The sequence below is a fragment of the Martes martes genome, assembly GCF_963455335.1.
Source record: "Martes martes genome assembly, chromosome: 18".
Classification (NCBI taxonomy): Eukaryota; Metazoa; Chordata; class Mammalia; order Carnivora; family Mustelidae; genus Martes; species Martes martes.
The window spans coordinates 5,507,348-5,519,616 of record NC_137906.1 but is presented as its reverse complement, the minus strand read 5'-3'; the positions used below and the strand labels follow the sequence as shown (position 1 = coordinate 5,519,616).

General features: G+C 61.2%; 1 protein-coding gene across 1 annotated transcript in view; it reads left to right on the top strand.

The window, feature by feature from the left end:
• The window catches only part of GTF2IRD1 (GTF2I repeat domain containing 1), a gene marked incomplete at its 5' end in the record, with an annotated part of 99,934 nt that overhangs the window by 48,092 nt on the left and 39,573 nt on the right, over positions 1–12,269 (top strand). The window contains 5 exons of the mRNA XM_080830411.1: positions 3,642–3,667; positions 4,460–4,568; positions 5,538–5,575; positions 6,050–6,130; positions 6,725–6,814. Of these exons, the coding sequence (XP_080686537.1) occupies positions 3,642–3,667; positions 4,460–4,568; positions 5,538–5,575; positions 6,050–6,130; positions 6,725–6,814 (344 nt within the window). The remainder of the gene's footprint in view (positions 1–3,641; positions 3,668–4,459; positions 4,569–5,537; positions 5,576–6,049; positions 6,131–6,724; positions 6,815–12,269) is intronic.

Sequence of the window (12,269 nt, the reverse complement as noted above, 5' to 3'; positions counted from 1 at the left end):
TGATCGGGAAACAGAGGCACGGAGCCTGGCCCGAGCAGGCACCCCACTGGTTGTTTGTGAGAGGTGTTTTCCTCCCCCTAATGAAGACCTGAGGCCTTTAAACTTACTGCCATTGGAAAGGAGCTCGCCTGAGCTCAGGTGGGGCGGGCCGGCCTCTCCCCTTCACACCCGCACGGGGCTGCCCTACCTGCTGGTGGCTGGATGCCCTCCCCGCCCTCCCAGGCAGCCGGCTCCCCTGGTGTGTAGGGGTGGGTGGTGGGAGAGGGCAGACAGGATGCAGTCTGGAGCAGCAGCCCCCCATGTTGGTTGAGTTTGGTTGAGGGGGTGAGCGTGGAGGAGGGAGGCTGCTACCGCCCATCCCCCAGCCTCTGCTCCCCACTCCGACAGGGGAGTTTGCTGGTTGGACCTACCACCCAGGAAGCATCAGGGTCTCCAGGAAATGCCCAGACTGCCTGGGACGCTTCCTCCTAATTGCTTAGAGACGGAGGGGTGGCCAGCCCCCTGCCTCCGGGCAGCGCCGCCCCGGCCCCCTCGCAGGCATGTGTCTGGAGCTCTGAGGGCGCGCTCCCGGCGTGTCGTGTGCTCACGTGTGTGCTCGTTAGACTAACGGCCGGGACCGAGGGCAAGGACTGTGTTGGTCTCATCGCTGAATCCCCAGGGCCCAGAGCGGCCCCCGGGATACGGCAGATGCCCAGTGTGTACGTGCGGGGCGAGTGAATGCGCAGCTGCTTCCCCGGGGCTGCGGGAGCCTGGGCCGGGCAGGGGCTGGGGATCTGCTCCGAGAGCACAGAACTGTTCTCCAGTGATGGGAAGGACCTCTGCGGGGTTGCTGGAGGCCAGAGCGGGGCTGCAGAGGTTGGGGGGTGAGCAGCAAACCCCAGGGGTGGGGAGACTCGGGAGGAGGCCTGGCATGGGTGGGGACTGGTGTGGTGGGCGGAGGGAAGGAGGCGGCTGCATTTGGGCTGGAATCCGAGCTGAGCCGGGTTTGCCGGCTGAATGTGGGAGTGTGGAAGGGAGCACGGAGGCCGGGATCACCCCGTGGGTCTGAGCGTACGATCGGGGGAAGCAGGGGTGCGGTGGGAAGTCCACGTGGGGTATGCTGACTTGGAGATGCTCCGGGGATGGGATCTGAGCGTTGTCAGCCTGGCCAGGAAGGGCTCCCCAGGGAGGACATAGCGGTGGGAAAGGGGGTCCCCACTGACAGGAGGAGGAGCTTCTCGCCTGCTCCCTTGTGGCAGTGAGCTGTCTGAGCCGTCTCCTGTGCCCTCACGACCCCGACTGTGGGGTCCCACTTGACAGATCATTCTGGAGTGAGCTGAAGTCCGTAGTCAGGCAGTGCCCACTGTTGTCTAGCTTAACTCTGTCTTGGTGCTGCCTAAGTGTGTTTCCTTCAGTTGACTCTTGGGAGGGGGGACAGGGGGCCTAGGTGAGAAGAAAGTTGCAGGGACACCTTGGTGTCCCCGTATGTGCCTGAACGTGGTATTTGGGTCCTCACCATGGCTGACCTTGACCGCCCTCAGTCTAAACCGTACCGTACTTGATTCTTCACTAGTATTTGCCGCGTGGCTCCTACAGGCCCCGCCTTTCACCGGGCTCTCCTGAGGACTTCACAAACAGCAGGCAGAGTCCCCACCGGTCCCCAGAGGCCACTACCAGTCATTGGTGGTGGGGAGGGGCGAGGGTTTCACTCCTGTGATGAGTCCAGGGCATGAGAGGACAGCAGATTTCCAGTTGTCGAGTCAGTAGGCATCTGAGCAGCAAGCCTGTAGGGCTTCCTGGAGGAGGCGGCCTTGGCATCAGGCAGATTGGGCCTAAAGTCATTGGCAGCATGATAACCTTGAATAGCGCCTCTCTTCTGAGCCTGTCCCCTCATTTGTAAAAATAAGGACAATGATGTATTCACGCCCACGTGGCCCCCCTCCCCGTTTTTCTCGACATAAAATGAGGCAGACGTAACACGCCTCATGCTCAGGAAACACGAGTCCTTTCCCTTGACCTCCTCCCCCTCGTGGATAAAAGACCGGTAAAGTGTTGACAGCCCGAGTTCCAGTCCTGGCCCTCCGTTTTCCAGCTGTGTGTCCTCGGGCAAGTTACTTAACTGCTCTGTGCCTCCCTTTCCGCCTCCGTGAAACGGGGCTCGTGGTTGTCCACGCCTCACCCCGCTGACGGGAGGAGACCCGAGGACTGGACGTGACTGACACACACGGAACAGCGGCTGCTCCGTCCCGGGTCCTCCAGATGTTTTCGGCTGTTACTCGGCCCGGCCTGGTCAGCCGAGCCTGTGAGGTGGTCCAGGCAGAAATGAGTCGGGAGGAAGGGCTTAGGAGCAGCCGGCGGGGGGAGTCTCTGCCCCGACCCACGTGTCTGAGGTTGGGGGGAGGTCGAGGGGAGAAGCTGCTCGATGAGGCCTGAAGATACTGTCAGCAGTGGCCGGCGAGCTGCCCGGCCCCCAAAACCCCAGTTCCACCAGGGCACCAGCCCCCAGCGAGAGGATCCAAGTTTCCACCCGAGGAGCGGACACGCAACTTCTAGCTAAGGCAGGACTTAAGGGGGACGAGTGTCCGGAGGGGATTCTAGAAGCCTGGGGTGGGGTCAGGAGAGGGACAGCAAACCCCCGCCTGCGCCCGTCAAATGGGCCTTCCGGGCCGGGCAGCCCGTGAGGGCGTCTGTCACAGGCCTGGAGCCACGTCAGACCTCCCTGTCCCCCAGGAAACCAGGCAGACCACGCGCTGTCCCGACCCCTGGCCCTCGGGCTTGCTGATACGTAGGTGACTTGATCGTAAAACCAGAGTCGAGGCCGGCGGTTCCTCGTCCCCCGCAGGGGAAGCGGGCCTCGGAGAGAAAGTCGGTTTTCCCCAGAGTGGGTCCCATGACTGCTGCTCAGCCTCAGGGGCCCTGGATAAACGGAGGCCCCCAGGAGCAGCAGGGGACCCCACCTCTGCCTCCCACGCTGACTCTGTGGCCCCCTTTACATTTCCCGCTGGGCCCGCCTTGGGCACCATTTGGTTCTTGAGTCCAGGCCGGTCCGGGGGGGCTGCCGCAGAGCGACCCCCGGAGGTGGAGGGGTGGGTGACCCCAGCTTCCTCGCCGACCTTCCCTCTCCCGCTCCCGTTCCTGGCCCAGACTTCCAGGCATCTTGGCAGGACGATGCAGGGGTCCCGAATGGCCACAGGCCCCCAGCCATCCCTCCAGTCCGCGGTCTGCGTGCTGATGGCATGGCCCTCGGGGGCTCCCCTGTTGCCCACTTGCCCGATGGCCTCCCTGACTGGGCTCCGTTGGCTTCCAAGACACGTGTGACGGGGTCCCGTGCGTTCCCCCCCAGCGGCTGTGATCTGGTAACAGGCCTGGCTTGCACAGAAAACAGAGAGCTTCTTGGGAGAGAGTCCCCGGGGCCCCATGATGAACAGGCTGGAGCCTCCAGGACCAGCCGGGGACTGCGGAGAAGTGGTTTGGGGTGCCTGGCTGTTCTGGAACATGCCGTCTCCTGCCCCCACGTGTGACCGGCCCGGGACCCAGCTCTGTAGCGGTAGCCGTGTGTGGGACTCAAGTGAGCGTCCCCGAGGGGCATGGGGGCCTGTTCCCGAGCCTGGGGGGCCCCCAGGCCTGCACTGCCCTCACGCCAGTCTCTCCTCTCTCCCCAGGATGTTTGATGAGCGAATTTTCACAGGTATGTGGGGAGCAGCCGGGCCATTCTGAAGTGGCCGAGTAAGTCGTGCTGTCAGACGGGAGCCTGGAGCGGGGAGGGCGCCTGGATGTGGCTTTCGCCTCTGCGGGGCACACAGCCCCCAGCTCCCCGGTGCGGACAGCCCCTCGGGAATAACAAAGCTAACGTGCCGTGCTGTGAAGTGGGCTCTGCTCTTTTCCCCGAAGCCCAGCTAGTCCGGGGTGAGGCCTGGCCGCACACCCAGGGCTCGGGGGCCCCCGCCGTGGGCAGCACCCCCCCGCGGGAGGGAGAGTTGGGCTCTGGCTGGTGCAGCAAAGGGAGCACAGGTCTTGGGGTGTGACGTGCCTGGGTCGCGGTTCCGGTCCTCCATCCACCCAGCTTTGTGACCTCGGCCAGGGTCCTCCGGGCCTCAGTTTCCGCATCTGTGAAATGGGGATGGTAATAAGACGCATCTTCCTCCGAGTTCCTGGGATAATTACGTGAGAGAATGGCTGCGTAGTTCGGCCTTGGGGGGCAACTTGGCCTCTTTTCCGAGGGCGCCCTCAGCGTTCCTAGTGAACGTGAGGTCAGGACAGTCGTTTCCGGCTGCCGCTTTGTCCTGCAATCCTCTAGATCCCTGGCCTCCTCCGGCACTGGGGCCTGCGTTCCTTCTCCGCCCAGGACCCATTCCTGGCTTGGCAGAGCCCAGACCGTACCCCGAGAGCCTCCCACAGGCCCCTGTCCAGGGGCCCCGCAGGCGGACGGAGGCCGGAGGCCCTTGGCTCTGACCTTGCCCTCCCCCGCATCTCCACCCAGGGAACAAGTTTACCAAAGACCCCACGAAGCTGGAGCCAGCCAGCCCCCCAGAGGATACCTCTGCAGAGATCTCGCGTGCTGCCGTCCTTGAGCTGCCCGGGACTGCTCGGTGAGGCCCCTTGCCCTCGGCCTACTGCCTCCGCCACTCGGGGCTGGTGGTGTGACCTGCGGGAGGAGCAGGGCCTGGGGCTGGCTGGAGGATGCCATGCCCAGCGGCTCCTGACACCCGCTCGCCCCGTGTAAGCACAGGGTCATTCCGCACAGACACCCTCCCACCCCCCGACCCCCCGCACATACACACCCTTGTGTCCTCACCCGCTGCGGGCCAAGGAGAACCCGAAGGAACAGGAGAACAGAGTCTCTGCTGACTTTTTTTCCACCTGGAGAGGTCTTGTCCCCTCTCAGGATCTCTCCAGATGTTGCCTCGTGTCTCGGAGGCCTTCCCTGGCCCCCAGACTAGGTCGGGTGTCTGCCCTGCGTGTTGACGAGGCTTTGTGCTCAGCTCATGGCCTGGTCACCACTGTCCGCCAGTGCCCCCCACCCAGGCTCTGGGCTCCTGGGGGCTGGGGACAGCTCGTTCATTCCAGAAGCACCAAGCCCAGCCCAGGCCTCCCCGACAGTGTTCTATGAATTCATTGGATCATCCGTCTGGGGGCCCTGCGCCCCTTTGCTCCCCACCCTTCCTCCCAGGCTCCTGTAACCCGTCCAGGCTGTACCCCCTCCGCTCTCAGTCCGCCCCCAGCAAGCACTGATTGCACCGCACTGTGCTCAGCTGTGGGGCTCCCACTCTGGCCCAAGCCGGGCCTCACGCGCTCCCAGCTGGTGGGGAAGGCGGACACCCAGACCGTGTACCCCAGGATACGGAGCATCTTGGCTGGGGCAGCGGGTGACTGCTGGCCTGGGAGACCCCTACCCTGGGCATCTTTCCCGTAGGGAGGACTGTCCTGTGGGGACCAGGGGGGTGAACATGGTCCGGGCGGGGGCCGTGGAGCTGGCAGCCCCGGCGGGCTCCCGGCTGCCTGGAGGAGGGGGCTAGGGCTGATGCTGGGTCGTTTCTTAGCCTCCTTCCTTCCCACAGGTCAGACAAGAACGGTGTCTCTGAAGACTGTGGGCCAGGTGAGGAGGAGCAGGACCCCGCTGTGTGTGTCCCGGGGTGACAGGGCGTCCACCCGCACCCCCCGTCTCCCCTCCCAGCAGCCTTGGGGAGGAGGCAGGCCAGCTCAGACCATGCGCCCGCAGTACTGATGAGTTACACTGTCCGTCCCTGCCCCCCACGCCCCAGGCCTCTGAGCATGCTGGGAGCTCACCGGGGGGCTGGAGGTCCAGGTGGGGTGTGGGTGGCATTGTGGGGGAGTCGGGACACCTGGATTCCGGTATCACCACTGTTTCCCAGTGTGGCTTCCCCCTGTGGGACTCAGGGCCTGCCTGATGACCCTCCACTCCTGGGCTGGGGGGGGAACTGGGGGCCGGCATGACTTTTCCTGGGGCGTTACTAATAAGTTGCGGACGGAAGAATGTTCTAGCATGGTTGGCTTTGCCCAGCCAAGCGTATGCCTGCACCTAACTGGATCCCTCATTCCCTCCTCGCAGGAACTTCTGGGGAGCTGAGTGGGCTGAGGCCCATTAAAATTGAGCCAGAGGATCTAGATATTATTCAGGTCACCGTCCCAGGTAAGGGACAGGTGTCTGAAGGGTGCCCCACGTGGACCCCCAGGAACCCAGCAACTCCCACCCCCGGGTTGGCCAGAACCACCGTGTCCCCTCCTGGGCTATCACCTCTGTCTCCCCGGGGCCAAGAAGGGGTCTCTAGTCAGTCCCGAGAGCGGTGGGTCCGGCATGCCCTCTCCGCAGCTGGGTCTCCCCTCTGCGCTGACAATCCCGTCTCTCGGCTCCAGCCTTTTTAAAGGTGCCCCCTGCGCACGCAGCCCGCTCTCAGGCCTGGCTCCCCTGGGATTTATAAGGCAGGAGGGAGGAGAGGAAGAGGTGTGGGAATAGGAGGGTGAGACCTGAAGGTTCCTGAGCCTCAGTCTCCACATCTGTGAAAAACAGGGTATACGTGGTCCCTGGAGGCTTAGTATGGGGTCCCACACCCCTCGGGCCCCCGCCAGGCCTCTGACACAGCCGTTCACTAAAGCTGTCCTCCCAGAGTTCCGGGGGCACGGCTTCCTGAAGGGTCCCCCTCTGCGGGCACGTGGGGCTGGGGGTCCCCAAGGCACCATGACGGGGCGGAAAAGGCAGAAGATGCTGGTGTCATTTTGTCTCCAGACCCTTCGCCCGCCTCCGAGGAGATGACAGACTCAATGCCTGGGCGTCTGCCCTCAGAAGATTCTGGTTACGGGATGGAGATGCTGACTGGTAAGAAATGGGCTGGGGTCCCACATCCCGGGGGCGTCACAGGGAGAGGGGCAGGCCAGGACACCCCCAGGGAAAACCCAGTGTGTGCCTGACTCCCCGCGCAGGCTGGGTTCCTCTCTGGAAACTTGAAGTCGGCCTTGGTTTATATGAAGTTTAGCTTCGGCATCTTTCCCAGGAACCCCCACGTTAACTTGTTCTGTTATCCAGTGACTGTTGACTGAGTACCTACTGTGTCCCAGGAGGTCCTGTCCGAGGTGCTGGGGCCAGAGCAGTATACCAGACAACCAAGGTCCATGTGCTTCTAGTGCAGGGAGACAGAGTAAGCAAATCAAGAGGTGAAATAGGAAGTCAGGGTGGTAAGTGCAGTGGGGGGCACAAAGCCAGAAGGGGGAGGTGTGAGGGCCAGGGGTACAGTTGTTATGATAGGACTTAGGTGGTCAGAGGGGACCTCACTGAGAAAGTGACTTTGGAGCAAAGACCTGAAGGTGGTAGGAGCCATTGGATGTCAGGAAAGAGCTTTGCGGGTGGCAGGAATAGCATGTGCAAAGGCCCTGTGGTGGGTTGTACCTGGCATGTCCGAAGAGAAGCAAGGTGGCCGGGGTGGCTGGCGCAGAGTGAGGTGGGGAGAGCGAGGTCAGGGAGGCAGGTAGGTGATGGTGTGGGTTATGCAGGGCAAGTATGTCAAAGGAAAGAATGGGGGCTTGACTCCGTAGAGACAGAAGCCTCCTCATGGGGTAGATGGTGGTTGGAGCTAATGAGTGACATTTTAACCATGTTTACTCTGATCATGGAGTTCAGGATAAACCGCAGGGGACAGAGGACAAAGACAGGAACGGACTATTGCAGCATCCTAGCCAAGAAGACTGGCCCAGCAGGTAGATAGCGGCAGAGGAGGTGTGGGCCTCTCTAGGTCTTGTGTTTTTAAATTCATTTTGGAAATGTTCAAAAACACGCAAAGTTGAAAACAGTAGCTTTCATGCACCCAGCTCCCATCTCCAGCCATTGTCAACAGATGTTCTGTATTTATTGTGGACAATAAAAGTAAGAATTTTAGGTAAAGGTCTTTATTTTTTTTTTTAAGGAGTATTTCTTTGAGCAGCGCCTGGGTGGCTCAGGCAGGATTCTGGGATCGAGCCCGATGTCGGGCTCCCTGCTCCGTGGGAAACCTGCTTCTCCCTCTCCCACTCCCTCTGCTTGTGTTCCCTCCCTCGCTGTCAAACAAATAAGTAAGATCTTAAAAAAAAAAAAAAATTAGATTATTAGAGAGCGTGAACAAGCACGCAGGGAGGGGCAGAGGGAGAGAGGGATCTCAAGCAGACTCCATGCTGAGCGCAGAGCCCGATACGGGGCTCGATCCCACGACCCTGAGATCCTGATCTGAACCGAAAATCAAGAGTTGGGCGCGCAACCGACCCAGCCACTCGGGCACCCCTAGGTGAAGTTTCTTAGAAGTTGGTGATCCAGAAGACGGATAGTATGTTACGTGTGGGACACAAGGTTCACAGAGAGGCTAGAAAATGACGTTAGGACTCAAAGAATTCAAATTTGGAGAGCTTTGCAAATACAGGACGCCGGCAGGGCCAGGCCACGAAACTCGAAGAAGGGGGCTGGACTGGCTTCTGTTTGTTTCCCGTGTGCACGATAGCCGGCCTGGGCCCGATTGGGAGCGAAAGGCAGGGGTGCCCGGGCATAGCATTCAGAAGCATACAGCAGGTGGCATTTAAATGACCAGCGCAGGGGCGCCTGGCTGGCTCAGTTCGTGGAGCGTGGGACTCCTGATCTCGGGGCCGTGCGTTCGAGCCCCACGTGGGCATAGAGATTACCCTGAAAACAGTAAAATTAAACAGGGCAAAGAGGTCTCAGAAACGGGACGTTCAGCGTGAAAAGCACCTGCAAAAGGGCAGGAATGACACTGATGTAAGTTTGGAAACATCAAAACAGTGTTGTTTCATGTTTCATTAAAAAATCAGGTGCAGAAATGACCAGACAGTAATAACACACTCCTTCCGGCCGGTGGGCTCCCGGGTGTTTATTGCAATAGTCTTCTGCGTCCTTTGCTGCACTTGAGAAATCCATACCCCCCCACACACACACCAAAAATAGACTCATGACTGGAAAAACGGAAGGTTTTCTGCAAGCCCAGGCCAGTGGCGCCGTGTTCATTGGCAGTGGAGTAAAAGCAGAACATCTCTGCTCCTCGTCCGCTCCTGTCTTTGTCGGGGGAATGTTCTGGAAACAAGAGAGCAGGAGGAGGACCCGGGAGTCCTGCTCAGTGAGGCGATGTGTGGGGTCTGCGGGCTGTGGTCCCCCACCTGCAGCACCGGAGAGGTCGCGGGGGACAGAGCCTGAGCCGACGACCGTGGAAAACCGACTTCCGGAGGGGGGTTTGTTCAAACTGCAGACAGGCAGAGCCCGTGTCCGTTCCGAGTTCGGTTCTGGATTCAGTGTCCACACGGATGACCAAACCGTGAGAAGAGACTCATTCATCAGGACCTAGTCGGCTCGTGGGACCCCAGGATCTGGGGCCGATCGCGGGCACTGGAGAAGCGGGGTGCCACGGGGACCCCAGCCTGCTCTGGAGAGCTTTCCCACGGTGTCCCGGGAGGGGACTCAGTCCTTCCTGTTACATGGATGAGTCAGTCGGGGAAAGGAAGTTCAGGCGGCAAGATCCCACACTAGCAGGTGCCTCGGGAGAGGACAGGCGGTGCACCCAGGAATGACGTTCCCCGTGGCCCTCAGAGACCAGAACGCTGGCCTGGAACCCACAGGAAAAATTCACAGCCCGAGGACACGTGTCGCATAGGTAGTGCTCCCCAGGGAACAGACTCGGAGCTGGCGTTTAACAGGTGGGGGTTCCTAGGGGCTGCCCTTGGGCTCAGCATTTAACTAATAGGGGATGGGAGCGCGGGGGGCGCAGAGGGAGGCGGAGGTATGACCCGGCCGCACCGACAGCCGCTGCCGACCCCGTGGGAAACTCCGCGGCCAGAATGGGCCCTTGGCGTTGTTCGGAGTTGACCTGGGATATCCTCGATCGGTCGTGGGACGGGAGTCGCCCCAGGAGGGGACCCGAGTGGGGCAACCCAGTGTCCGCTGCAACACGGATGGATAATCGCATGCAGAAGAGACAGCGGGCATCGTGACGACGCACAGCCTCGGGAGCGGAAAGGGGAACACTTCTGCACCCCTGAATGGGGCGGGACCTCTGGTGTGCGTGTTGGGAAAGGGATGCCCTTCTGGTGCTGGTGAGGAGGCAGTGTGCCAAGTTGCTTTTTCCAGAAATTGGTCAACGTGACGAGGTGTCAGAACAAGCACCCCCTGGGAGTCCCCGGGGTCCGGTCCTTGGAAATGATCTGAAACCCGGACAGCGTCTTCTGCACGGAGGAGTTTGCAACCATGTCACTGGTAACAAAGAACGGGGACCTGTTGGTGGCATCCCCCTGACGGACTGCCGGCAGCCCCCCAAAATCGGCAGCAAGGGGGGAGCCCGTGAAGGCGCTGGGCTGTTCTGTTTGCAGCTGTGGAAAGCGTAGGAAGAGGGAAGAAAGTGCTGGAACGGGAGCTCTGGGAGGTGAAGGGGCGTGTCTCTCTTTTGTCTGCTCCCCTCGGTCGGGATGGGCTTCTGATACCTTGGTCGTGAAGAAAGACTGTTCTCGTTGGGCTAGACTGGACCAGACTTGACAGTCTGTGGAGAAATGGGGTGTGGGGGGCGTTCAGGTGACCCGAGGCTCGGGATGGGCCGACAGAGGGGCCTGGCCGCCCAGGTCGCAGTGCCCCTTAGAGAGGATCGTGCATGTCCGTTTCCGTCCGGACCGCAGGGGGCTGGGCGGCCGCGGACCAGCAGACCTACGGGAATGGCTTCTCCTCTTTGGCGTGACAGAGTGTGGGAACCTGAGGTCCCGTCTGGCCAGTCCACCTCCCCAGTGGTACCCAGCCTTGGGCTGGAGCTCAGGTTCGCTGACTGCGCGCTGAGGTGCCTTTCCCAGCACCGCACTCGAAACAGACAAAGTGGAAAGATTCTGAACCACCGTGGATTAGAACGGGGCGTGTGTGTGTGTGTGTGTGTGTGTGTCCGTGTGTCCGTGCGTGTGCTTTTTCTGCTGACACGTCTGCATTATAGAATAAATGATGCAGGGCTCCGCGACCTGAACAGGAGGCACTCCCTGCCCCCTCCTGGAGCCGCCGCCCGTGTCGCATCCTTCATCCTTCCCGTGTCCTTTTTCTGCATGTGTGCGGATGCATGTGGCTACGATTTTGCACACATTGTTCCTCCCTCCCTTCCCAGAGGCCGTGGACATCTCTAGAGCACAGGGATACTTGGCGTGCCCTCGATCATGTCTGGAGGGTGTCGCCACTTACTCACAGTGGAAAATGGGGGCCGTGGCGAGCCGGTGAATAACCCAGCCCCCGCGTCTGGGTGGAGAATCTGGCAGGTTGCCCACGTTTGGAATTTGGGACCCCAAAGCACATGGGTCACAGCCCCCCCAGGAGTGGCCCCAGCCCTACAGAAGCCCCTCCTTCGTGAGGCTGAGGATACCTGGATTCGGCGGGTCCTCTCCTGTACTCCAGAACCTTGCAGCACCTTCTATGCTGAGCCCCAAGCCTCAGGCTTGTCTGGGGATCCCAGGTGCAGGCTCATTTTTCCCTCCATCCAGAGCGAATTCGGACTGCTGGCAGCTCTCCCGGGATCAGCACCTTTCTTCCAGCGCACCGTCCTGCCTGGGACAGGGGACCGTGCCTTGTCCCCCTCGTCCCCACCTGCGCCCTCCAGGAGGTAGCAGGAGAGCACATGGGTGCGGGCCGGCGGCCGGGAGTCTGGCAGACCTGGGCTCTACCTGTCCCGCCACCGTTTAGCTCGGCTGCACGTCCTGGGCTGAGAGAGGCCCTTGGAGGTGCTTAGACACAGTGCCAGCGAGCTTTCCCAGTTAGAGCCCCCTCCTCCTGGTGGTTTCAAGTGCTGACCAGCGCTCGAGGCCTTCCTGGGCCCAGCCCTGGCCATAAAGGGCTGCTGCTGAGGGAGGCCGTGTAGCGTGGCTGTTGCCACGGCCCCCCACGTTGCTCCTCCCTCCCCGCCTGCGTCCCTCTCCCCCACTGCTTTTCCTAGACTTTCATCTCCAGCCCAGGTGCTCCCCTCCTCCAGGAAGCCTTCCCTCTGCTCCCCTAACAACAGGCCAGCAGAGCCCAACCCCCACACAGCTTCAGTAGTCCCCTTCCTTGTTCACCTGCCACGTCCCGGCTGTCTGGGGACAAGGATGGGTCCGTTGCTCTGAGCTCAGGCGAAAGTCAGTGCCATCGCATCAGAGAGCCCCGCGGACCCCGTGACCTGGGGTAGCTCCATGGCCCTGCCCCCGTTTGCTCTCCCCGTATCGAACCGTCTTTCTTTGCGGCATCCCTGCCGACCGGCCGTCCGTGTTCGATCTGGTGTCACAGCAGGAGAATAGGGCTTTGTCTTGTCCCT